Consider the following 23,289-nt stretch of genomic DNA (forward strand, 5'->3'; position numbering starts at 1 on the left):
GATCACGTTCCCTCCTCAAGGGATAAGTTGTTTACATGTTACCAGGGCACACACACACACACACACACACACACATACACACACACACACCTGCAGAGTACTGGGAGCTATCAGTTCTGTCGTTTTCCTAATTACAATGCCATCAGACGTTTTGCTTGTGCCATTAACCTATTTCAATTTACAATAATCATATATGTATACATCTGTGTGTGTGTGCGTGTGTATGTGTGTGTGTGTGTGTGTGTGTGTGTGTGTGAATATCGCTTCATATCATCTGATTCTCTATACATGTTTTATTCTGTTCTATATGAATTATCTGTAACAGAAAAACTCTTTCGCATAATGTCTCTCCCAAGACATCACATCTCAGGTGCTTGTCTAGGCATAGTCTGATATTTTACCTCATAGACATCTCAGCAGTGGATGCCCACACGTACGACTAATACTCGAGAACAAAATGAAACTCAAGGCAAGCTAATCGGATAACTGAGCAAGCGATGTTCTTGCGCCAAGCGGGAAGACAATTGATAACAATATCGTTTATGGTCTCACGTGGTGCTTGTTGAAGCGAGTGGTCGGCTAACGGACTCTGTCGCACAAATGGGCACGCTGACTCACACTCGCTGTCAGTGTCAGATACAGAGTCACGTTCAGACAGTAGAATGCAGTCTTGAGCGAAAGTGATCAGGCCTGCCAAAGTCAATGCCCTTCTGTTCCTACAGTCAGCTACTGAAAAATCGTGGGCGATGCAAGTAGAGACAAAAACACAACTGTATTTAGCATTGCTGCATCTGAATCAATTGTAAAACGTTTCCGCAAAGCACAATATCAAAACAGAACAACTGAAATTGCCACCATTATCAAAGGTCCGGGATGACCTTGTGACCAGAGACACGTGATATACTGTTTGACTGGATGTCGTATAAACAGTTCGAAAAACAGATCCGGTTCAGATACCAGAGTCGCCTGGATTGTAACATGATTTTCTGTCGGTTGCCTTTGGAATGCTGTGTGTTGTTTGTCCGATATGTGACCACCCCCTCCGAAACATACCAGTGTCCACTACACTTTGCCCACAGCCAGGAACATGCAGGTGGCCAGGACAGCGGTGACACAGGCCACCCAGAAAGGAACGGCCACGACTCCGGTCAGCTCCTCCAGAGAACCCACCCAGGAGAACAGCGTGCAGTAGGCCAGTGGTAATGCGGCCATTACCCCAGAGATGGCCAGTCCCACATTGCTTTTCCCATCTTTTGAATTCTGCAGGCAGAAAGACAACAACAATTCAACATATGTGCCGTATTCGTTATTCTTGCTTATTTATTCATTTGTTTATTAATTATTTACCTATTATTATTCATTATGTTTTTCTTGTGACCAGATTGTGACAGGCGACTATAGTAGCACAGTGAGTCTGCGTGTGCCTTCGTGTGTGCGAACATGCACAAGCGGACGTGCACGTGCGTGTGTGTGTTTGTGGAAGAGTAATTGCATACAGCAAAGGGGATATGCCACACCAGCATTTTCGTATATGTCGTGTGTCTCCCACAGGGATTGTGATTTTTCCCCTCACCTTGGATTGAGCGAGATCGTTGATGACAGCAAACGGTATGGAAAAGACGCAAGCTCTGTGGAACCCTGCTACCACGGTCATCAGAAAGTAGACCTCCAGACGTTCTGTCACACTCGTGGCTGCCATCAGGGCCGACATCACCAGATGCACCATCACAAAGTCCGCACGACAACCTGTAAACAGGGTACTATGAAAGATGAAATAAAAAGATTTTTTTTAAAAGATCATATCCAAGCATGTCAAAGCATTGGTGATGATTCACACGTATGCACACGGACATCTCGCAGTCAATATATGTCTCGAAGGATAAGAAATTATCAGAAAGAATGAGGAAGTGTGCAAACATGAAAACATTTACAGAAATTTGGAGAAACTTTGTCAGTGCAGTTTCGGCAAAGGGTCAATTCATGTCATCACTCTTGCTGTTGTTTAGGCTGGATGTGAGGCTCTTCTGGTCAACCTTGATAATGGCCGTTTGAACCTGGGTGAAGAATTCTTTAACACTTTCACAGCCATTCTTTTTATTCAAAGCAAATCGAAAGGAGTCCTAGTTGAGTGTCATTCACAAACTCATCCAGATATTTTGACAACAGTATACACTAGAAAACATCTTTCACAAAATAAATTTTAGATATTCCACAGGACATATTGGTGTCAAGTGCATTTTATATAGCATTTGTATTTCGCTAAATGCTCCTTATAATCAATCTAATACATTCCTCTTAATCATCAGTGATCCAAGTACCGAGTATTCTATATCTCATGTTTCCATTTCATGCGTAGATTGTACATTCCATATCCAAAGTGTAAATTCCATGCATAGAATTATGTAAATATCTTACCTGATAATTATTTCTGCTTTGCCTTCTTCATACTTAACCAGAAACATTTCCAAAGACTTCAACAATACTTACAAGCTCATCAAATGATTCCGTCACCTTCCTGCATTGAGCATGCATCATCTCTGAACCGGAAGATTTCTACTCTGTCTCTCAAACATTAATGGCCTTGACTGTGTTATTCTGTCTAATGATAATAGCTAATATTTCAGCATATAGGACGAACAAACAAAGTGGAATTAGATTGTTTTTGTCTACATCCCCTCGACCTCTGCATATGATATAATGAATTATGAAAACTTTACTGTTTACAGTAACTATAGCCTTGAAAGGTCAAAAGGTCTGAAGGTCCACTTGCAAAACTCGGGATCAAATCCAAGAGCCTTCCGTATTTTCAACATGAATGACCAACTCAGCGAATCGAATACATGTTCAAAATCAAAGAAATTCAACGAGCCGGATTTCTTGAAAATTTTCAAATGATATATCAAGTTAAAAACCGAACGTATGTTGTCAATATATACGTGTTTCTGATAAATCTTGTGTGATTTTCATACATGACAGTTAATGAAAGTACCTTGAATTCATCACTTATCTACCGAACTCGGGTTAGACTCTTTAGCCACCAGCGAGCTTCCACTCGAAGACGACGAAACTACCTTTGCATATATCTTCGATTCAAAATTCATCATCAACGACAACAAAACAAACACACACAGTTGTATACATATATCAAATATATATAAACATCATATCTATGAATATTATAGCATACCAAAAGCTGATCCGAAAATATTGTAAATCTCATTTGCGAAAGGTTTGTCATAGAATATGATTTTTTTTTTTCAATAATCACGGTACAACTGTTTTCGCAACAACAATCTGATCACAGCACTTCAAACCAAATTCAATGTCTGATCTTTCGGTTACAAATTAATTGATTAATATAAAATAGCAATAAGAATGATAACAATAATGGTTATAATAATTATATAGAAAAGACAAAAATAAACAAACAAACGAAACTTCCAATCGCCGCTTGGAAATTGCCTAAATCCCTATTTTGAATGTTGATTCTTTTTCTGAGTGAGATGGAGAACTCACCAATCAAAGCCAAAATTCGAGACTGGACAATGCTGTTGATGAAGAAAGCAAAGTTATAGAGGAAGAATCCTACAGAGGACATCCTCACCCCATCTTGGTAGCTGCAAACACACGTAAGTATTTCAATATTAATTTTACTGATATGACCTCATTCGTCGACTGGACTATAAGCAGCAATGTCAAACATATGCATTTTATATGATATCGCCATACATTACTGAAGCAGTTTGGAAAGTATTCTATGAGAGTGAATATACCCAATTTCATAGGACCAACCATTTTCACATCACATGAGTCGGGAAGAAGATAATTACTATGTGTAATGATGATACAGAGTCGATGTTCTTTTCTACATCGCATTAGAGTACGAAAACTCTCTCTCTCTCTCTCTCTCTCTCTCTCTCTCTCTCTCTCACACACACACACACACACACACACACACACACACACACACACACACACACACACACACACTGTCCTTCAGGTCAGCGTACCTGATCAGGCTCTGTGAGCCAGGCAGGGCTGCCGGATCCCCCCTGTAGATCGCTTTCCCCACAAAGTCTGAGCTGGTCACGCTGAAAATGGTCATAACCGAAGATGAGAAGTAGGCTGCCAAGAAGATCAGAAGGATCTTTGTCTTCAAGCCTCTCTCACAACAACGGGACTTACCCTTAGATACAACCAGTTCAGGTGTATCTTCCAGAGTTTGCTTAGATCTACGATGTTCAGGCGCATCCTTCAAAGTCATGTCCCTTGCCTCTTGCTGATCTGGAATGCTGGAAAAGGAATGTGTCCTCTTGTATGACACAGAAGAAGAAGCAAGCCGAGATCTTTCCAGCTCTGACTCTTCCATCACACCCCTTTCATCTTCCAGCAGTGGGGTGCTTTCTGTTGATTTTTGGTAACTGTGATGATCAAAAGACCTGTGATGGAGACTGTTGTAAGCAAAAGACTGACTATGCTGGTGTACACCAATAATTGCCACACTCTGGTCGGATTGAAAAGAACCACCAACAGATTGGAAGCTGTTCTGAAAAGCGTCCAGGACACTTCGGGAAAGCTGTTCTTGACGGTGTGTATTAGCTTCATGAGCCAGAGAGTTCTGGGGCTTAGGAATGGCAACGGCATCTTCAACAGAGGTACTTTGGAGTCTGAGCATTCTGTGGACGGTGAGGAGAGAAGTGGAAAGGCCCACGATCATAAAGATGATAATCGCCACGGCTTGGACTGTTGTCTGTATGGTCAATCTGGCCCTGGAAAATGAGTGAGACATTAAACGAAATAATGAAATGTAATAGGGTTGAACTTAAGTTGGGCTTATTCATTGCTGGTTTTAATTTGGACGATAGATTTATAGAATTCAAACATTGAAAGAATAATTATCTTTGGATTAACCCTGAATGAATCCTGTCAGTGACGCCAATTGTGAACGACTGTGGGTGGTATATAAATGGGTTTTAAAATGATTGAAGAATTAACAGGATAGAGAGTGAAAGGATAGAAAGCTCCTCACACAGACCAGAGACATGTAGAGGCCAGTCACAAATGGTTTTCTATTGCTTTATTACGATATTATGAGAAAGGAAGAAGAAGAAGAAGACTAGTTTTCTTGTCTATCTCTTTTCTTTATGAATGATGCTTGCTTATTGTATATAGAAGTGAATGTATTTAACCATAATTCAGTTCCTTCGTCGGGATATATCAACATTATGTAATCTAAGGGCGAGTTTGCGAGGTCAGAAATAAAATAATCATCTTTAAAGTTCTTAAAATTGGGTAATGGACACTACAGACATGCAGTGGAACACATACCTCAACAGTGCGTTGTGTGGTGGTATAGATATGGTCAATTAAAGTATATGAGTTTTCAGTTGTACGCGTTGGTCTGTCAATTAACTGTTCTATGCCATGCATTGAGAAGTTCTGATGCTAAATAAGTTTTGGTTTTTGCAAGTCTGTATTGAAATCTCCTCTCCCATAATCACTGTTTCATAGTTTAACATTACCTCTTCGTCCATAACGGAACTGAACTTATCCTCCCGTTCTGTAGTTTCTGATGGATTTCTAAATATACATCCGATTACAATACGTTCATTACCATTGATTTTAATTTCAACCCAGACTGATTAAACATCATAAACCCCAAGATTATCCAGTCTCATACATTTTAACGATGACGCAATATAGTTAAATAAACCTGTAGTTTTGGATTTATTGGGTTCTGAACCGATAATTTGGTACCCTGGCATGTTCATATCAGTATCTAATATGTGTGAGGATAGACGATATTCGGCGAAACAGAACAGATGAAACTTGTTCCTGGTTTTGCACAGTATGGTTGTAATGTGTGTGTGTGTGTGTGTGTGTGTGTGTGTGTGTGTGTGTGTGTGTGTGTGTGTGTGTGTGTGTGTGTGTGTGTGTGTGTGTGTATGACGTGAAGCAGTGTTGAAAGAAACTTACCCTTCACTATAGGACAAGCCAAACATTGAGCCAAAATCCACCAGCCCTAGAGATGCCGTGGACATTCCTCCACATGAGGAAATTATAAGACCGATGATCAACAAAGAACTGTGTTCAGATCGAGGGCTGCACATCAGCACGAAGGATCTGATGCAGGCGTTGAAAGCGTCATACCCAATGTCCAGCAGAATAAAACCCAGAAGGGCAAGGCCAGCTTTAAACGGTACCTGAAGACACGAGTATGTCAGCAAGTGGCAGAAAGTTCAGTTCAGGGATAAGTTTAGAATAATTTGCATAGTTTCAACACAAAAATGCCAATACTGTACTCATGGTCAGAGACGAAAAATACGAATAAAGATTACAACAAAGAACATGTAACCCTAGAGTCTTCTGCAGGGGGAACACACACACACACACACACACACACACACACACACACACACACACACACACACACAAGAAAATAAGGAAAAAACAAGAGAGAATTGAGCACTTAGCTGTTTGACAAGATGGCTATTTGGCTGATCATCATAAGATTAAAAACTTCGGAGCCAAAGCGAGTCATGAGGACTGTTTTGAATTTTGTGTTCTAGTTTTTGTTCATCAAGGGGAATACCGTATCATTTCTTTTTTCTTCTTCTTTTTTTTTTTTTTTTTGTTGTTGTCCTTTTTGACTCACTTGTGTAAATAAAGTGAGTCTATGTTTTAACCCGGTGTTCGGTTGTGTGTGTGTGTGTGTGTGTGTGTGTGTGTGTGTGTGTGTCCGTGTGTCCGTGGTAAACTTTAACATTGACATTTTCTCTGCAAATACTTTGTCAGTTGACACCAAATTTGGCATAAAAATAGGAAAAATTCAGCTCTTTCCAGTCATCTTGTTTAAAACAATATTGCACCTCTGGGATGGGCACAAAAAATAAAAAATGAAGCCTAATTATATGCAAACTGCATTTACTGTTATATTTATATTTTTTGTATTCTCTAAACTTGACACTTTGATCTGATATTCTGATCCAACAAGAGCAGTCATTATTATCATTTTCTGTTCAAACAGGAATTTCTTTTGCTAAGCATGGAAGTTTTATTTATTTTGCAAACGTTTTGGTGGAGGTAGTAAAAAAGGGAAATTGCTCTGTAATTAATGCTAGGGGAGTTAATTTGCTTTAAACCGATCTTTCTCATCTTAAACATTACGTTTTGAAATTGTACTCAATACATAAAAAGCTTGGATTTAAAATATTTTAAAAAAAGTGTATCACAAGTGAGTCTTGAAGGCCTTGCCTCTCTTGTTTTTGTCTTTTTTTGGGGGGGAGTGGGGGGGGGTGTCTTTTTTTGTCTTTTTTTTTCTCCCCTGACCTGGCATTAATGTTTTTCAGTGAACGTCTTTCAATATAAATGAAATTATATATAGATTACAAGTTTCAAGGCCCAGGTTAAAATAAGAAAACTACCAGTATGAACCGGGCAAGGGGAGTCAGCACTAAACCAAGGCGCTTGCCAGGCATTTTGAGTCTACCTGGTGGCCTCACGGGTACCGTTTATTGCTGTGTGTGTGTGTGTGTGTGTGTGTGTGTGTGTGTGTGTGTAGGTGTGTGTGTGTGTGACGTAATGCAGAAAGAAACTTACCCTTCACTGCAGGACAAGCCAAACATTGAGCCGAAATCCACCTACCTAGAGATGTTGTGGACACACCTCCACATGAGGACATAACAAGACCGATGAGCAACAAAGAAATGTGTGTGTGTGTGTGTGTGTGTGTGTGTGTGTGTGTGTGTGTCTGTGTCTGTGTCTGTGTCTGTGTGGTGATTTGGTTATGTTTAGTGTGAACGTCGATTTATTCCTTAATGTATGCCATCTACGTGTGATTTGTTGTGTATTGCTGTGGTGTTTCGTGAAACAATCCGATGTTCATTAGCATTTCTACTTGTTCAAAATTTAGAAAGAAGTGATATGTTTTTATTAGTGACAGACACGCAAGATCTCACATTTTGACGTCGTGTAAAAATATCCCGATCCAAGACTACGTGAAGTACCAAAACGATTACATTAGTTACTGATACCACACGTCAGTTGGGGTCCGTGAAGGCTGTATTCTGTCTCCGACACTCTTCAACATCTTCCTGGAATCTTTTAAGACTTATGCCCTGGAAGAAAATTCTGGTACTGTCAACGTTCATGGACGTACCATCACTAACCTCTGATTTGCTGATGATATTGATGGCCTGGCAGGCAGTGTGGAAGAATTGATAGAACTGGTGAAATACTTGGAAGAAACATTAATCGAGAACAGAATGGAGACCAGCTCTAGGAAGACGAAACAGAAAGGACCCAAATCAGGACCAAGAACAATGCCTATGGACAAGAGCTGGAAACAGTGAAGCAGTTTCTTCTTCTTCTTCTTCTTCTTCTTCGTTCGTGGCCTGCAACTCCCATGTTCTTTCGTATGTACACGAGTGGGCTTTTTAACGTCTATGACCGTTTTTACTCCGTCATGTAGGCAGCCATACTCCATTTTGCAGCCCATATGAAGAGACAAGAACAAGAATCTCAGAACAAAGCTGTACCTCCTGCATTCATCGGTCCCATATATTTTTCTCGTATGCGAGTCCAGGATTCTCACAGTAAGGTTTCAGAGAGGGATCAAAACAGTGGAATCAAGATGTTTCAGAAGAATCCTAGATATCCATGGCATCTCATATGATGACCACATAACTAATGAAAAAGAAAACCATCAGACGGCATGTTAGTCGGTATGATCTGACGGGCTCTCAAAGACCGTACTTAAAGAACAGTGCGACGAGGCACTGAAAGAAGTGGGCAGTCTATTAATATCACTGAGTGGACAGAATTGAGCTTTACTGAAACTCAGGCCCTATCCCAGGACCGCCAGAAATGGAAACAGGTGGCGAAGTATCCAGCAGTACAGTGCCCCCACAGCCAAGCCAGGGTACTGGACCAGCGACATTGACAGTGACTACCATGTCTCTACTTTCACTTTGGTTTATATTTCGACGTCTTATTTTTCCTCCTTTACATCAGTCTTCATGCGCAGTTTTCGGACTACTTCATATCAGGCATACGTTGGCTTCTCTCCCTCAGAAATAATTAAAAAGTCCGACGGTTGCTGTCTTTGGGGTGCGTTGTATCGTTCTTGAGTTTCCCACACCCATCTGTATTGATGAAAAAGTCCTTTAGTTGTTATCTAAACTTTTTTTTCCTCCATCCACTATCACGTTGCATTCTCTCTCTCTGTCTCTGAACGAAAATGATTGCAGAAAATATTACATTATTAGGCAAGAACACTAAACACATTCATCGGTTAATGATCACCTCGGAATTATCTACGCATGCATCAGTGACTCCGACTCCAAGAATAGCCGGGGAATCTGTGGAACCTGTGGCTCTGGGGATAGGGCCATTGGCTGTCTCAGACATGCCTGTCCTTTGTCCCAAGGTCGTCATGTGACCAACCCAATCAAAGCTGGAAGGAAGAGAGGCATGGGCAGTGCTGTTAATGTTGACACTGGTCTGAAGAAGATAGCTGAAGTGAAGAATGTTGGCCATGATGATACACAGCAGTCCCACGAAGGTGAGACCACAGGTTAAAATGGCCGCCATGGTCTTGCAGCGATGAGGATTTGAACCCCGGTCAGTCAGCCAGCCCAACAAGGGGAGAAAGAGGCAGGCAGTTGGCCCAGCGACTGCACCAGTCAGGGTAGCCAGCCTCATGGGTAAGCCCAGTGTTTGCAGAATCTACAACACGACAGAGAGTGATAATTGATTGATGAGGACACACACACACACACACACACACACACACACACACACACACACACACACATGGTACGTCATCAAGATGGCGAATATGACAATCAACTATTCATTGCTGTTACTTCTGACAGCACATTGTTGATCAGACAGAGGCTTTGGGTTTCTTTTTTTCGGATAGACATATTCTTGCTGTGGCTTCCGTTCTGATTTCAACGTGCCTCGCTTCTTTTGATGTATTTGACCGTCAATCCTCCTTAAATGATATATGCTTAACACAGGACTATACGAGGGTTGTTCTTTAAAGATTTCCCCTGACCCACTTCCCATGGACTGAGAGGAACGAAACTTGACGCAGTTATGTCTTTCTATACATTGGTACCACCAAGAATGACACACTTCTCACATCGCTTTCTGCACTGTGAAGATCTTGCCTGTGGAAAGAAGTGGGAGTCAGATGGTGCGAGGTCGGGAGAGTAAGTTGGGTGAAGAAGAATTTCATAGTCTTGCGGGAGGCGGGCACCTTTGGTCAGCGTGCCACGCCTCTCTGTTTTGATATCTTCCGCAATTTCTGCAGCAATGTAGCGCAGTATGTCCCGGTAACTGTGGTACCCTTTTCCAGGAAAGCCATCATCACTACACCGCGCTGGTCCCAAATGACCGTCAGCATGACCATGCCCGCCGAGGGTTGGACAAGCGCCTTCTTTGGAGGTGATGTCCAAATGCTTCCATTGCTTCAATTGCGCTTTAGTTTCTGGACCAGAGTGATGAACCCATGTTTTGTCCTGCATGATTAGTCTGTCGGAGAAGTCCTGGTTTCTTGGCACACGACCAAAAGATCCTGGAAGCACGTGACTTGTTCCTGCTTCTGGAAAGGTGTGAGCAACCTGGGAATCCATCGTGCAGACAACTTCTGCATGTGAACATTGTCACGGGTGATTTTTTTCCACTGGCGCCACAGTGATCTTGAGATCATGGGCTGGTTGGCGAACGATTATGCGGCAATCCTCCAAAATGGTGGCCGCCACCTCCCGGATGGTGTCTTCATTAAAGGCAGACTGTAGTCGCCCGGGAAGGGGAGACATTTGCAACGATGTCCGACCACAATTGAACTGACGATGCCAGTGCTTGACTTCGTCATACGATGGGGCATCCTCCCCATAAGTCTCTTTCATCTCATTGAACGTCTCCTTTGTTTTGCTGCCTCTCAACTACAGAAACTTTAAACCTTCTACTTTAAATGGAAGTCAGTCAGAGAAAATCTTTAATGAACATTCCTCGTATCATTTGGAGTAATTGTATGAATGGATATTCATTGTTCTGTCTATATCGTTTTGATGTGAAATGAGTAAAATCTAAAGCAATGTAATACTTTAACTTCTCGACGTACACAGTAATAAAAATCTACATCTGGAAACCCTTGTCTAGGTAAAAAGTGTCGAAAGATAAAGTGCTTGCTGGAGACACAATATCGTATTCAATGATGACAATGCAGTCATATGCATCCAGATCTTTTTTTCTTTTCTTTTTCAAACAAATGAATATGTAACACAATGTAGATCAGAGCATTGTGCATTCAAGATTGTAACAATTATAGAATGTAACATCCGAAACGACGCCATACCTAGAGCAGAACATTTCGTTTGAATCAGGGCTGTGAGACTCACCTCAGGAAACAGAACTCTATGACGTTTGATATATACATTACATGCAAACAGGGGGTTAGGGGGTGCACGGGAGGGGTAGTACTTCTAGAAGGGGGGCTTGTCACGCTCTTCCGAGAGTGGTTCGTCCTCTATTGGTCCCCACCGGCACCCAGCTCTCACCTATGGGTCCAAGAAGCTACTAGCATGCTGGAAGACAAACGCCAAGCCTACAGAGCCCACATTGAAGATCCCAAGTCACAGTCAAAGAAAGACACACTAAAGAGCGCACGCAGCACATTCCAGCTGAAGCTGCGGCAGATGCAGGATTCCTGGTTGAGCAACAAAGCTGATGAGATCCAGGGCTTTGCAGACAGGAACGACATGAAGAACTTCTATAACGGCCTGAAAGAAGTCTACGGTCCCACCACCTCCGCATCTGCTCCACTCCTCAGTGCTGATGGTTCTACCCTAATCACTGACAAGGACGGGATCCTTGAGAGATGGGCTGAACACTTTGACAGCGTACTGAACCGCTCCACCATCAATGATGAAGTCATCGACCGACTCCCCCAGGTGCCAGTCAGTAAGTCGTTGGATGCCATTCCAACTTTGGAGGAGACCCAGAAAGCTATCCGTCTGCTATCCAGTGGCAAAGCCCCTGGATCAGACTCCATTCCAGCTGAGGTCTACAAAGAAGGTGGTATGGCGCTGACTGAGAAGCTTCATCAGCTGTTCCAGCGCATTTGGCAGCATGAGGCAGTTCCACAGAACTTCAAAGACGCTTCCATCATACACCTGTACAAGCGCAAAGGAAATCGTCGGGCCTGTGACAACCATCGTGGAATATCCCTGCTGTCCGTTGCAGGCAAGACTCTGGACAGAGTGCTACTCAACCGTCTCATAGCGCACCTTGAGCAAGGTCTCCTACCAGAGAGCCAGTGTGGCTTCCGGAAAGAACGCGGGACTATCGACATGGTGTTTGCCGACAGGCAGCTCCAGGAGAAATGTCAGGAACAGTACGCCGACCTTTACTCCACCTATGTCGATCTGACCAACGCCTTCGATACTGTTAGCAGAGATGGCCTTTGGAGAATCATGGCGAAGTACGGATGTCCCAGAAAGTTCATCACCATCATACGGCAACTACACGATGGGATGCTGGCCCGAGTCCAAGACAACGGAGAGACTTCAGAACCATTCCCTGTCTCCAACGGAGTCAAGCAAGGGTGTGTTCTTGCCCCCACCCTGTTCAGTCTCATGTTTTCAGCCATGCTGACAGATGCCTTCAGAGACGCTGACGTAGGCATTGGCATCAGGTACCGCACAGATGGCTCACTCTTCAACCTCAGGAGGCTTCAAGCAAAAACCAAGGTGAGGACAGACACCGTCAACGACTTCCTGTTTGCTGATTACTGCGCTCTCAACGCTGCCTTCGAAGCTGACATGCAACACAGTGTCGACAAGTTCTCTGCTGCCTGTGACAACTTTGGCCTCACAATCAGCACAAAGAAGACTTAGGTGATGCACCAGCCAGCTCCAGGAAAGCCTTACGTTGAACCAAACATCTTCATCAATGGGCAACGACTTAATGCGGTGGACAAGTTCACATACCTGGGCAGTACACTCTCCCGCACGACGAGGTGAATGCCAGACTCGCCAAAGCCAGCGCTGCCTTCGGCAGACTCCATAAGAACGTTTGGAACAGGAGAGGCATCACCCTGGAGACGAAGCTCAAAGTATACAAGGCCATAGTTCTCACCACACTGTTCTATGGATGTGAATAATGGACAGTCTACAAACGCCACGCCAAAAAGCTGAACCACTTCCACACCACCAGCCTCAGAAAACTTCTCGGCATAAAGTGGCAAGAGAAGGTCCCTGACACAGAGATGCTCACTCGTGCAAACTTGCCCAGCATCTACACCATCTTGATGCAGCTGCGCTGGGCAGGCCGTGTAGTTCGCATGCCAGACCATCGGCTCCCCAAGAAACTGCTGTACGGCGAACTCCAACATGGGAAGCGCTCCCATGGAGGCCAAAAGAAGCGCTTCAAAGACACTCTGAAAGCTTCTCTGAAGGCCTTCAACATCAGCCATGACACATGGGAGCTGAATGCAATGGACAGACCAAAGTGGCGTTCATCTGTCCACAAAGGCGCCAAATCCTGTGAGGCCAACAGAATCGCTGCAGCAGAGCAACGCAGACAGGCCAGGAAAAGCAGTGCCAGCAAGTCCCCGACAGCCGCCACCATCCCCTGTCCACACTGCGTCAGAACCTTCCGGGCGCGGATTGGCCTGACCAGTCATCTGCGCACCCACAGAGTCCAACCCACCCACCCCCAGGATGACTAGATGGTCCTCGTCGATCCCGACGGACGAACCACACATGTAAACATCAGTGGATGAAAATACGTGTAAACATGTGCCATGTTTGTGTGCTTGTAACAATGTGTGTATGTGTGTACGTATGTGTGTATGTATGTGGGTTTATATGTATTTGTATGGATATCAAATGATATACTCAGTATAAGGAGATAGTGATGTTTATCCTTTTTGTTTTTTTGTTGTTGTTTTTCTGGTCGTATGTCACTATTTCTGTTTTTGATGTTAAAAATGAAAATGAAAAGGGTTCATTAAAAAAAAATTATTAAAAAACAAACAAACAAAAAACAAAACAAAAAACGTACGTCTACTGTTGCTAGTTATTTACGTTACTCTGCCAGAACAAGGAAACTGGTTTCAACCAAATAATCATATTCGTCTTGGGCGGATGGAACCACCCACCACGGGTTTGGATTTGGGAGAACAGGGAACTAATGGGCTCTCCTCTTTAGGGTTCTTCCAAAGGAGTTGAAGCTAAGAATAGACACGGGGGACAAACACAGGCCTTAACAATCTCTACTGCATATATTCCTTACCAGGAAAATACTTACGGGTACTTGATATAGGTGTTCAAAGTCAATGCTAGCTTCGTTGCCCCACAGAGAAGCGTTCAAGACAAGTTTCTGTCCGATGCTCATGCTGTGACCATCGTTCTTTGTCTCTAGGTTCGTATCCTTGGGGACATGTTCCTGTTCCTGAAGCCGATGTTTGTCTGGGTTCTGTTGGGGTGCCATCTTTCAGCTACATTGGAAAATAAGACTGTTAAATTTGTATGCATTCAACAAGGTTTTTGTTGCCTTTATTGTTCCTTTATACATATATACATGCACATACATATATGCATATACATATTCGGTTGTATGTATGCATGTATGTACGAGTATGTATAGAGGTCTGTTGTATACTTAAGCAAATTCAATTCATCTGAAAAAAAAAGCTCCAAGCACATTGGATTTCATGTATAAGAATATACAGAGTAAAGCTAACTGCACCCTCCCCGTGTTTATTGCATAAGAATGTATTTGACAAGGCACTGAATTAAGTAGAATGAATATACTTAAAAAAACTAGTCGTTGAAACGATTCATACTTTTTCGTCTATTTTGCCTGAAAACCCTGTCACTGGGGGAACAGGTTGGGGTGGGGGAGGGGGGTGTTGTTGTTTTTTTTGTTGTTTTTTTGTTTGTTTTGTTTTGTTTTGTCTTTCATACGGACTAACTATATGTGTTCCAGACTAAACCGTATTTCTGGATTGTAGGCGTTTTATTTAGTTGGCCTCTGTATCCTTAACATTTTCGATACGAGATGAGAATTTTGTTAGATTACGGTTTTAAGAAAGCATGACATTCATTTTTTTTCGTTCGCAGTTAATAGCGAAGAAAAAAACGAACACGACAGAATACACAGACACTAACTACATCGCATCCCAAAAGACATCCTTTATGGAGAGCTCGCCACGGGACAGAGAAACATCGGCCGCCCACAGCTGAGATACAAAGACGTTTGCAAACGTGACATGAAGGCGCTTGAGATCACCATTGAGTCCTGGGAGGACCTTGCAGATGACCGCAACAGATGGAGAAGCACTCTCAATAATCAGCTACGGATTGGTGAGGACAAACTGTCAGCTGCTGCAGCAGAAAAGCGAGCTCGCAGAAAAGGGACGGCAGCCAACAGACCAGCATCAGCTTACACATGTGATCGCTGCGACAGAGACTGTCTCTCTCGCATCGGTCTCTACAGTCACAGGCGACGCTGCTTGGTCCAAGCAGACAGCCCAATTAGATATTAGGTCTGATATACTCTATCCATGGTCAGTCATGACTGAAGGAGGCCTACTACTACTATCTGATACCCCAATAGGTCTTCAAACTCAGATGAATATATTGTATGACAGAGCAAAGCGACTTGATTTAATTGTCAATTTAGAAAAATCTAATGTGGTGGTGTTTAGAAATGGTGGCTACCTTGGTGCGAACGAGAGATGGTTCTATGGAAATGAACTTTTGAAAATTGTGAATGTTTTTAAATACTTAGGTATCTTTTTGTCAACCCGCCTTAGTTTTACAGCAACATTAGAAGATCTTGCAAGTCGTTCCCCTGGTATCTTTTCAAAAATGTTTGACTGTCAGATACAACCTGTGTTGACATATGGAGCTGAAATATGGGGAGTTACAAAAATTCTTGAATTAATTGAAGGTGTACATCTTTTCGCTTTAAAAATGTTTTTAGGCGTACATTCAAAAGCTCCTAGACATTTGGTTTATGGTGAAACTGGTAGGTTTCCACTCTATGTGATGACATATTAAATGTATTAAGTTTTGGTTACGTCTACTAAAATTAAGCAATGATCAATTCCCCAAGAAAGCATACAATATGTTACTACATCTGCAAACACAAAATTATATTACATGGGCTTGTAGTATTAGAAATGTTTTGTACATGTACGGCTTTGGTTATGTGTGGGAGGCACAAGGTGTTGGTAATGAATGTGTGTTTATTCGTTGTTTTAAGCAACGGTTAATTGATTGTGCAAAGCAAAGTTGGCATTCCTCACTGCTGCCACATGAATTCTATCGAGTGTATTCTGTTTACAACCAATCACTTACAACATCTCCGTACTTATTGGTCGTGAAAAACGTTTTTTGTACGCCGTCTATTTTCACGATTTCGAATCGGTATGTCAGATTTGAATTGTCGCTTTTTACAGTATAATCCTGTTCCCGGTGATACGGGAATGTGTAGTTTTGTCACACAGCCCTTGAAACAGAATATCACTTTCTTTTGGTTTGTCCAGTTTATCAGACTCAAAGAGAAGAACATTTACCTGCCAAATATCACAGCAATCCAACCTTGTTCAAATTTGTCACTTTGATGTCCTGTGTGTCGGAATCCTTAGCTGCGTAGTTGACGTTTTTTGTATGCAAGGCTTTTAGCGTGAGAGCGGAGCTTTTGAAACTGGACACGAGTGGATGAGTGTGGGTATGCATTTTTTGTTGCACTGTGGCGTATACATCAACACACACCCCCGAACCCCCCACCCCCACTTTTTTTTTCGATTCTTGCAATTTGTAATTAATTTTTGTAAGTGTTGTTAGCTTGTCAGCATCAATTTTATGCATTTCACTTAATCCAGATCGCTGGATATGTGTGTTAAGCGCGCGAGCGTGTATGTGGGTGTGTATATGGGCGCGTGCATGTGTTTGAGGGTGGGGGGAGGAGAGAGAGAGAGATAATGTGAGAGAGAGAGAGAGAGAGAGAGAGAGAGAGAGAGAGAGAGAGCTTGCAAGAGTCACATGCGCAGTGATATATTGTTCACACTATTCATTATGTAATATTTTTGTTAGTGGCACACTCCTTTGTTATGGGCCGGAGGCCTAACAAATAAACCATTGTCTTGTCGTCTTCTCTCTCTCTCTCTCTCTCTCTCTCTCTCTCTCTCTCTATATATATATATATATATATATATATATATATATATATATATATATGCTAGATTCCATTTACCTTCATGTTAATTTGTTGAATTCATTGCCGTGATATATGGTGTGTGTGTGTGTGTGTGTGTGTGTGTGTGTGTGTGTGTGTGTATTTCACAATCACGTACACAGTTAGTAACGCTTGCCCGTGTTCAAGCACACAGTCCCACTAGCACGCAAAATTTATGCACCCAGTTACTCACCTGCTGGTGAAGTTCAGGTGGGAAATGGACGGGGGTGTAGTGTTACAGTCGTAATGTTTGTGCGCGAATGGCTGTAGGAATGAACGAATTAATGTAACGAGATGTTCTTGCGCGTGGAGCTCTAAACCTGCAATTTCTATCTGATCGTCGACTGCTAATGTCATCATTAAGAGGGTGGGTGTTGTCTGTCAAACATATCAGTTTGACAGTCAGTTTTCTATTGTACAAGTCGCTGTAAGTGTCCTGTCTTATACCCACCACCCCACCCGCTTTCCTAATGACTTTTTTTTTTCTAAACTGCCTTTATCATGTTTGATCAAGTTTCCTCTCCAGCACACAGCGCCATAAGTTAAAACACTGCAGAAACCAATTGTATAAATCATTTGGAACATCTGCTTGCACACATTAAAAAACCTCAATTTTCTACGACAGTATATGCAACTGAGGCTCCTTTTAATAAATGCAGTGGAATTCTTCATTCCAAGAAAGCTTATTGTCAATAATCATACCAAATGTCTGTATGAGCATACGCCTTCAACCACTTCATTTTTTTATGATAATTCTACTTAATCATGGTTTCTTTTTTTTCTGAAGTCAATCACAAGTTCTTTTGTTTTGCCAACATTCAGTTGAAGGTATTTTTCTTCACACCAGTTCACAAATATGTCAATTTCTCTTCGGAAGTCTGCGTCATCATCATCAATAATCAGTTCAGTCAGTCCGGAATCATCTGCAAGTTTGACCAGTTGACACGAATTAGACTACTGCCCTCAGCCGTATACAAGGTAAACAGGAATTGTGAGAGCACTGTGCCTTGTGGTGCACCAGTGTTTGTAAAAGAAACAGTATTATACGATAATTTGATTTCACAAACTGGGGCCTTTTAGTAAGATAGTCTAAAACCAATAAAATAGTCGGGAAAGCGAGTCTCATGTGCATAAGCTCCGTTGCTAAGAGGTGAGGTTGAATAGTATCAAAAGCACTAGAAAAGTCCAAGAACATTAGGCGGACACAGGTATTTGATTTATCTGGGTGTTCATAGACATTTTCTAAGACAAAATGAATAGCATCATCCGTACATCTGTTCCTCCTGTACGCAAATAGAACTGACATGTGAACTGGAACTGGTAGATATATGATGTGAATAAATCCATAAACACTGAGATCAAGTCCACAGCAGCAAGCCAGAGTAGATGAATCTTTTATTTCTGAAAGTGTATTGCAGGTGTTTTGAATGGTTATAGAAGTGGCCATTCCTGTATTTCAGTAAAGTATAAATTTATGGGTACTGAATCAATGAATTTCAAAATAAATTCACCACTGAAAATTATATAGAAACTATAAGTAATACAAATAATCGCAGAATAGAACAAGCCGAGGCACTAGTATACAATAGGCTAGAAATCTGTAACACTCCCACAGAAGATTTACAATTTATAGCTAATCATTCTTCAACACTATTTTAATGGAAATAAGAAAATAATAAAGAAATTGTTTTAGAAGGAAGAAGAAGAAGAATACACAAGCAGAAAAAGAAGAAGAAGAAACTGAATTTTGTGAACGTGAATGACATAAGATAAGATAAGATAAGATAAGATAAGAATAACTTTATTATCTCCAACTGGAGAAATTTGGTCAGGTGCATTATCACAACATAAACAAGTAAACAACATGGGGACCATAACTGTAAAAGCCAACAAGAGCCCCTACAAATATTACGAAGATACAAATGTAAAAAATATCACGTACATCGTTTCATACATACATCCACACACTGCAGGTAATAACTAATATTCTTAATGTAAAAACAGAAAGAATTAAGAAACATTATTTGAATATAATTATAAACATAGCCTACTATACTGCACATTGATTATAATAGACAGATAAGATAAGAATAAAGATGAATTGCGGAAAACCATAACCAGATAATCAGCACCCCCCCCGCACCGCACCCTCCCACCCCCCTACCACCCACCCCACACGCGCGGATAACTTGATTAAATAAGAGTAATAAACATATGTTCTCAAATAAAAGCATTTCACATATTCGCTTTTAAAAACATTGCAATTAATTATTACATCGTAATTATTAAACAGAAATATATTTAGAATATGGACGTTAGCATTAGACATATTCATTGTACATTCATCCTGCATATTGCACATTATTCTTCCTACATATTGCACATTCATTATAACCAGTTGTCACGTTTTAAGCTCAGTAAACACACACACACACACACACACACACACACACACACACACACACACACACACACACACACACACACACACACACACCAGAACTAGAACAAGGTACAGCCTATCATGCACGGACACAGTTCTCAAGAATTTAAAAGGTGGATTGAACGTGGAATAAAAGTCTTCAGAGCTCTGGATTTCAACTTAAAAGTTCTGTAGCGTCGTCCTGATGGCAATAGCTCATAATACTTTGCTAAAATATGGGTGTCGTCTGTTGCTATCTGCCTGCTTTTTTTAACCACTCGACTTTCATACAGCTCTTGCATACTAGCTTGTTTCACTCCCACAATTTTACCGCACACACTCATGACATTTTACTGCATACACTCATGACATACCTCATTGGAAGACTTACAGCAAACACAATAGTAATCTGATATTCTAGTTGCATTTAGACTAAACTGAAATACAGGCAATGTTGATGAGACGTAAAGCTTGGTGAGGCATCAAAGGCATTATGATACATGTAAACCCGTGAAAGCCAAGGGACAGGTGACCCGACTTAATCTGTTCCTGTTCCAGCTCTTTTGGGAAATAATATCTCTTCTTCGCCTTCTTGTTCTTCTGCATTTTCATCTTGTCGTCTTCTTCTTCTTCTTCTTCTTCTTCTTCTTCTTCTCTTCCTCCTCCTTCTTCTTCTTCTCCTCCTCCTCCTCCTTCTTCTTCTTCCTGTCCTCCTTCTTCTTCCTGTCCTCCTCCTTCTTCTTCTTCTTGTCCTCCTCCTCCTTCTTCTCCTCCTCCTCCTCCTTCTTCTTCTTCTTTTTCTTCTTCTCCTCTTTCTTCTTCTTCTTCCTGTCCTCCTTCTTCTTGTCCTCCTCCTCCTCCTTCTTGTCCTCCTCCTCCTCCTTCTTCTTCTTCTCCTCCTCCTTCTTCTTCTTCTCCTTCTTCTTCTTCTTCTCCTCTTTCGTCTTCTTCTTCTTCATGTCCTCCTTCTGCTTCTTCTTGTCCTCCTCCTCCTCCTCCTTCTTCTTCTCAACAAAATGAAAACCCACTGGTGTGCTGCACAAAAGAACTGTTCACCAGTTTCCTCCAGGTCTGTCAGTTGTGTGTCAAAGCCTGGGTCGCTGCATATGGTTTTTCCTGTCCATTGTGCAATGCTGTCAATCCATCTTTTGAGTCCAAAAATCATTTATCACCCGAAATTATATGCATATCCAGCATGTCCAGAACTTTAAATTGTACATAACTATGGCCCAGTATCAATGTACGTTGCTGAACGAATGTTAAACCCTATTTGGATAGATGTGTTTCGTAGATATTAAGAATTTATAACAAAACTGATACACATGACGAGCAAGATAGTTTGATGGAACATATGTTCACTATTATACAATAAAATACGATATGATACAACATGAACTGTCTTCAAAACAAGTATTCAGAACTAAGGAATGATACATTAATTCACGCGAGGGCAAATGAAACAAACAGCGCAGGCACGTGCAAACACACCCAGCAACCCCACCACAATCTTCAACCCCCACCAGAGAGAGAGAGAGAGAGAGAGAGATTCACACACAATTACCCACAGAACCAGGTCCACTCTTGTTCAGGTCCGCTGTCCACAATGGTGTGGCAACAGATCAACAGCTGTGTAAAACTTTGTGGCGTGAGTTCTTGGTAGGTACATCAGTGACAACACCGTGACATTACTATAACATGCAACATTATGTGTATGTGACGCGGAAATAAACATGGGATTATTTTTTCTCAGTGTTTCCTTTTATCTATTTATTTATTTATTTTTGCCCCATCACTGTTTCGGTGGTATAACTACAAACCCACTCATACCGAGTCCGCTTTTCACAGCCATTCCAATGTTAGTCTGCAGAAGTCACAAAGCCGTGATCCACAGGGAACTATCGATGTTTACTCATCAAGAGGATTGATGATGGCTGATGCTGAGTGAGTGTTGATTGGAGTTTAACGACCTATCGGCTTCACGCCCTTAAGGTCAAGTTGTTCGTAGCTGTGGTCTTTTAAGACTGTCGAGTGAGTGGCAATGCCGTATTTAAATATTACGGTTGTAAGGTGTGGGTATTACAATGCAAGGACAAACAGTTTGGTTTAACTGTTGAGCATGAATGGTCATGCTCGCGTGCAAAGGAAATATAGATCGAGCATACAAAGGTTAGTTTAATTGTGATGATGAAGATAATAAAATTTAAAAAAAAGATCATACGAGCTGAGTGGAAATTTTACGCTGCATATGCAAAGCAGAACATGCCTTGCCACAGTTCAACTTTTTAAGTGGAAACACATAAGTAAGTGCGTGGTTGTTTTTAAACCAGAACGTGCTAGAACGAATGAAACTTGGAGAAACAGACAGTAGAAGGGGTTTAGCATGGGTTCAGGAAGGAGAAAACAATAACAATATGTGTGCCAATATGCACAAAACATGTGGTTAAAGAAAGGGACACTTTAATTGAAGGGAAAGAAAGGGACACTTTAAATGTGCTAAATCTTATATCATGAGAGAGGGAGACAAGGAGAGACAAAGATAGAAATAGAGACAGAGTCATTGATAAACGCACAGAGAGACATATATAAAGACAACTGGAGATAGGCGATGACACAGACAGGAGAGACAGAAAAAGGACATCTTTATCCGCAATTGTCTAATAGCTGACGGGAAGAACGTGTTTACTCAATTGTTCATGTCGTACTATCACATTTCCTGAGGGCAATAACTGAATATTTCAATGCGCCCACGTATGCAGCAACAAGGAGTGACATATGCTTATATCACTTCAAGGTAGATTGAAGGCATGTGCTTTTCACAGGATAAGAATTACAGAGCGTCACACCTGAAATGCCTCTATACATGGAGCAGAAACTGGCAAACACCAGTACTGTCAGATCATCAACCTCAGTGGTGACTTGGCAGAAACACGTCCATAAAAAGTATTGCTAGTCACTCACATAATCATCTGACACTGGAAATCCAGTTTCAACCGGATGGATTCATCGTGTGTGAGTGGAAATAAAGGTCACTGGTGTGTGTGTGTGTGTGTGTGTGTGTTTAGTTTAGTTTAACGTCTTTTCACTGTTTAGTGATATTAGGTGTGTGTGTGTGTGTGTGTGTGTGTGTGTGTGTGTGTGTGTGTGTGTGTGTGTGTGTGTTTGTGTGTGTGTGTGTGTGTGCTTGCGTGCGTGTGTGTGTGTGTTAGTGTGTGTGTGTGTGTGTGTGTGTGTGTGTGTGTGTGTGTGTTCTGGTGTGTTTGTGTCCATGAGCATAGCTTGCCAATCATTTCGGGTTTTATTACTGTTTCCAGAGTTATGAACTGTATCTATTATCGCAGTGGAGGCTCGATTTGGCACGACCTTCTTTTTCTTGATTTTATTCATTTTTCTCTGTTCGTTTTTGGTTTGTTTCATTTATTTTAATGGTGGGTGGGAGGGAGGGGGGTGTTTGTATGTGCGTGTGTGGGGTAGGGGTTGGGGGGGTGTATGTGCGTGCGTGTGGCTGTCGGGGATACAATGTACCATAAAAGCAAGATTAACTAAGGCGTTGGCTGCGAACGTGTAGGTACTCTCTGTTGAATTATTTCTTTCATACTAATGTTTACAGTCAT

The 23,289-nt window shown here is 41.7% G+C and overlaps 1 protein-coding gene across 3 annotated transcripts; it reads right to left on the reverse strand.

Annotated features, from left to right (window-relative positions):
* Positions 1-210: 210 nt before the first annotated feature.
* LOC143299052 (uncharacterized) lies at positions 211-21,334 on the reverse strand. 3 transcript variants are annotated; one of them, XM_076612146.1, is made up of 9 exons: positions 21,240-21,272; positions 17,450-17,520; positions 14,320-14,509; positions 9,304-9,726; positions 5,977-6,203; positions 4,011-4,769; positions 3,517-3,617; positions 1,574-1,746; positions 211-1,260 (listed from the first exon to the last, which is right to left on the reverse strand). In XM_076612146.1, exons 3-9 carry the CDS (start codon positions 14,500-14,502, stop codon positions 1,063-1,065), a joined length of 2,064 nt encoding a protein of 687 aa, XP_076468261.1. In that variant the 5' UTR covers positions 14,503-14,509; positions 17,450-17,520; positions 21,240-21,272; the 3' UTR covers positions 211-1,062. The 3 variants fall into 3 exon arrangements, with proteins under 3 accessions (XP_076468261.1, XP_076468259.1, XP_076468260.1); XM_076612144.1 differs by lacking the exon at positions 17,450-17,520 and having other exon boundaries at positions 21,240-21,334; XM_076612145.1 differs by lacking the exon at positions 17,450-17,520 and having other exon boundaries at positions 21,244-21,291.
* Positions 21,335-23,289: the final 1,955 nt, after the last annotated feature.

Source organism: Babylonia areolata, chromosome 24 (assembly GCF_041734735.1).
Source record: "Babylonia areolata isolate BAREFJ2019XMU chromosome 24, ASM4173473v1, whole genome shotgun sequence".
In the NCBI taxonomy this organism is placed as follows: domain Eukaryota; kingdom Metazoa; phylum Mollusca; class Gastropoda; order Neogastropoda; family Buccinidae; genus Babylonia; species Babylonia areolata.

What these genes read in the sequence shown, in the direction of transcription:
- LOC143299052 (XM_076612144.1), bottom strand. Translation starts at nt 14,502, where the DNA reads ATGGCACCCCAACAGAACCCAGACAAACATCGGCTTCAGGAACAGGAA. An exon ending in AACACCTATATCAAGTACCC is followed by an intron (nt 9,727 to 14,319) that starts GTAAGTATTTTC and finishes GTCGTGTTGTAG; the next exon opens with ATTCTGCAAACACTGGGCTT. An exon ending in GGCTTGTCCTATAGTGAAGG is followed by an intron (nt 4,770 to 5,976) that starts GTAAGTTTCTTT and finishes CTCATTTTCCAG; the next exon opens with GGCCAGATTGACCATACAGA.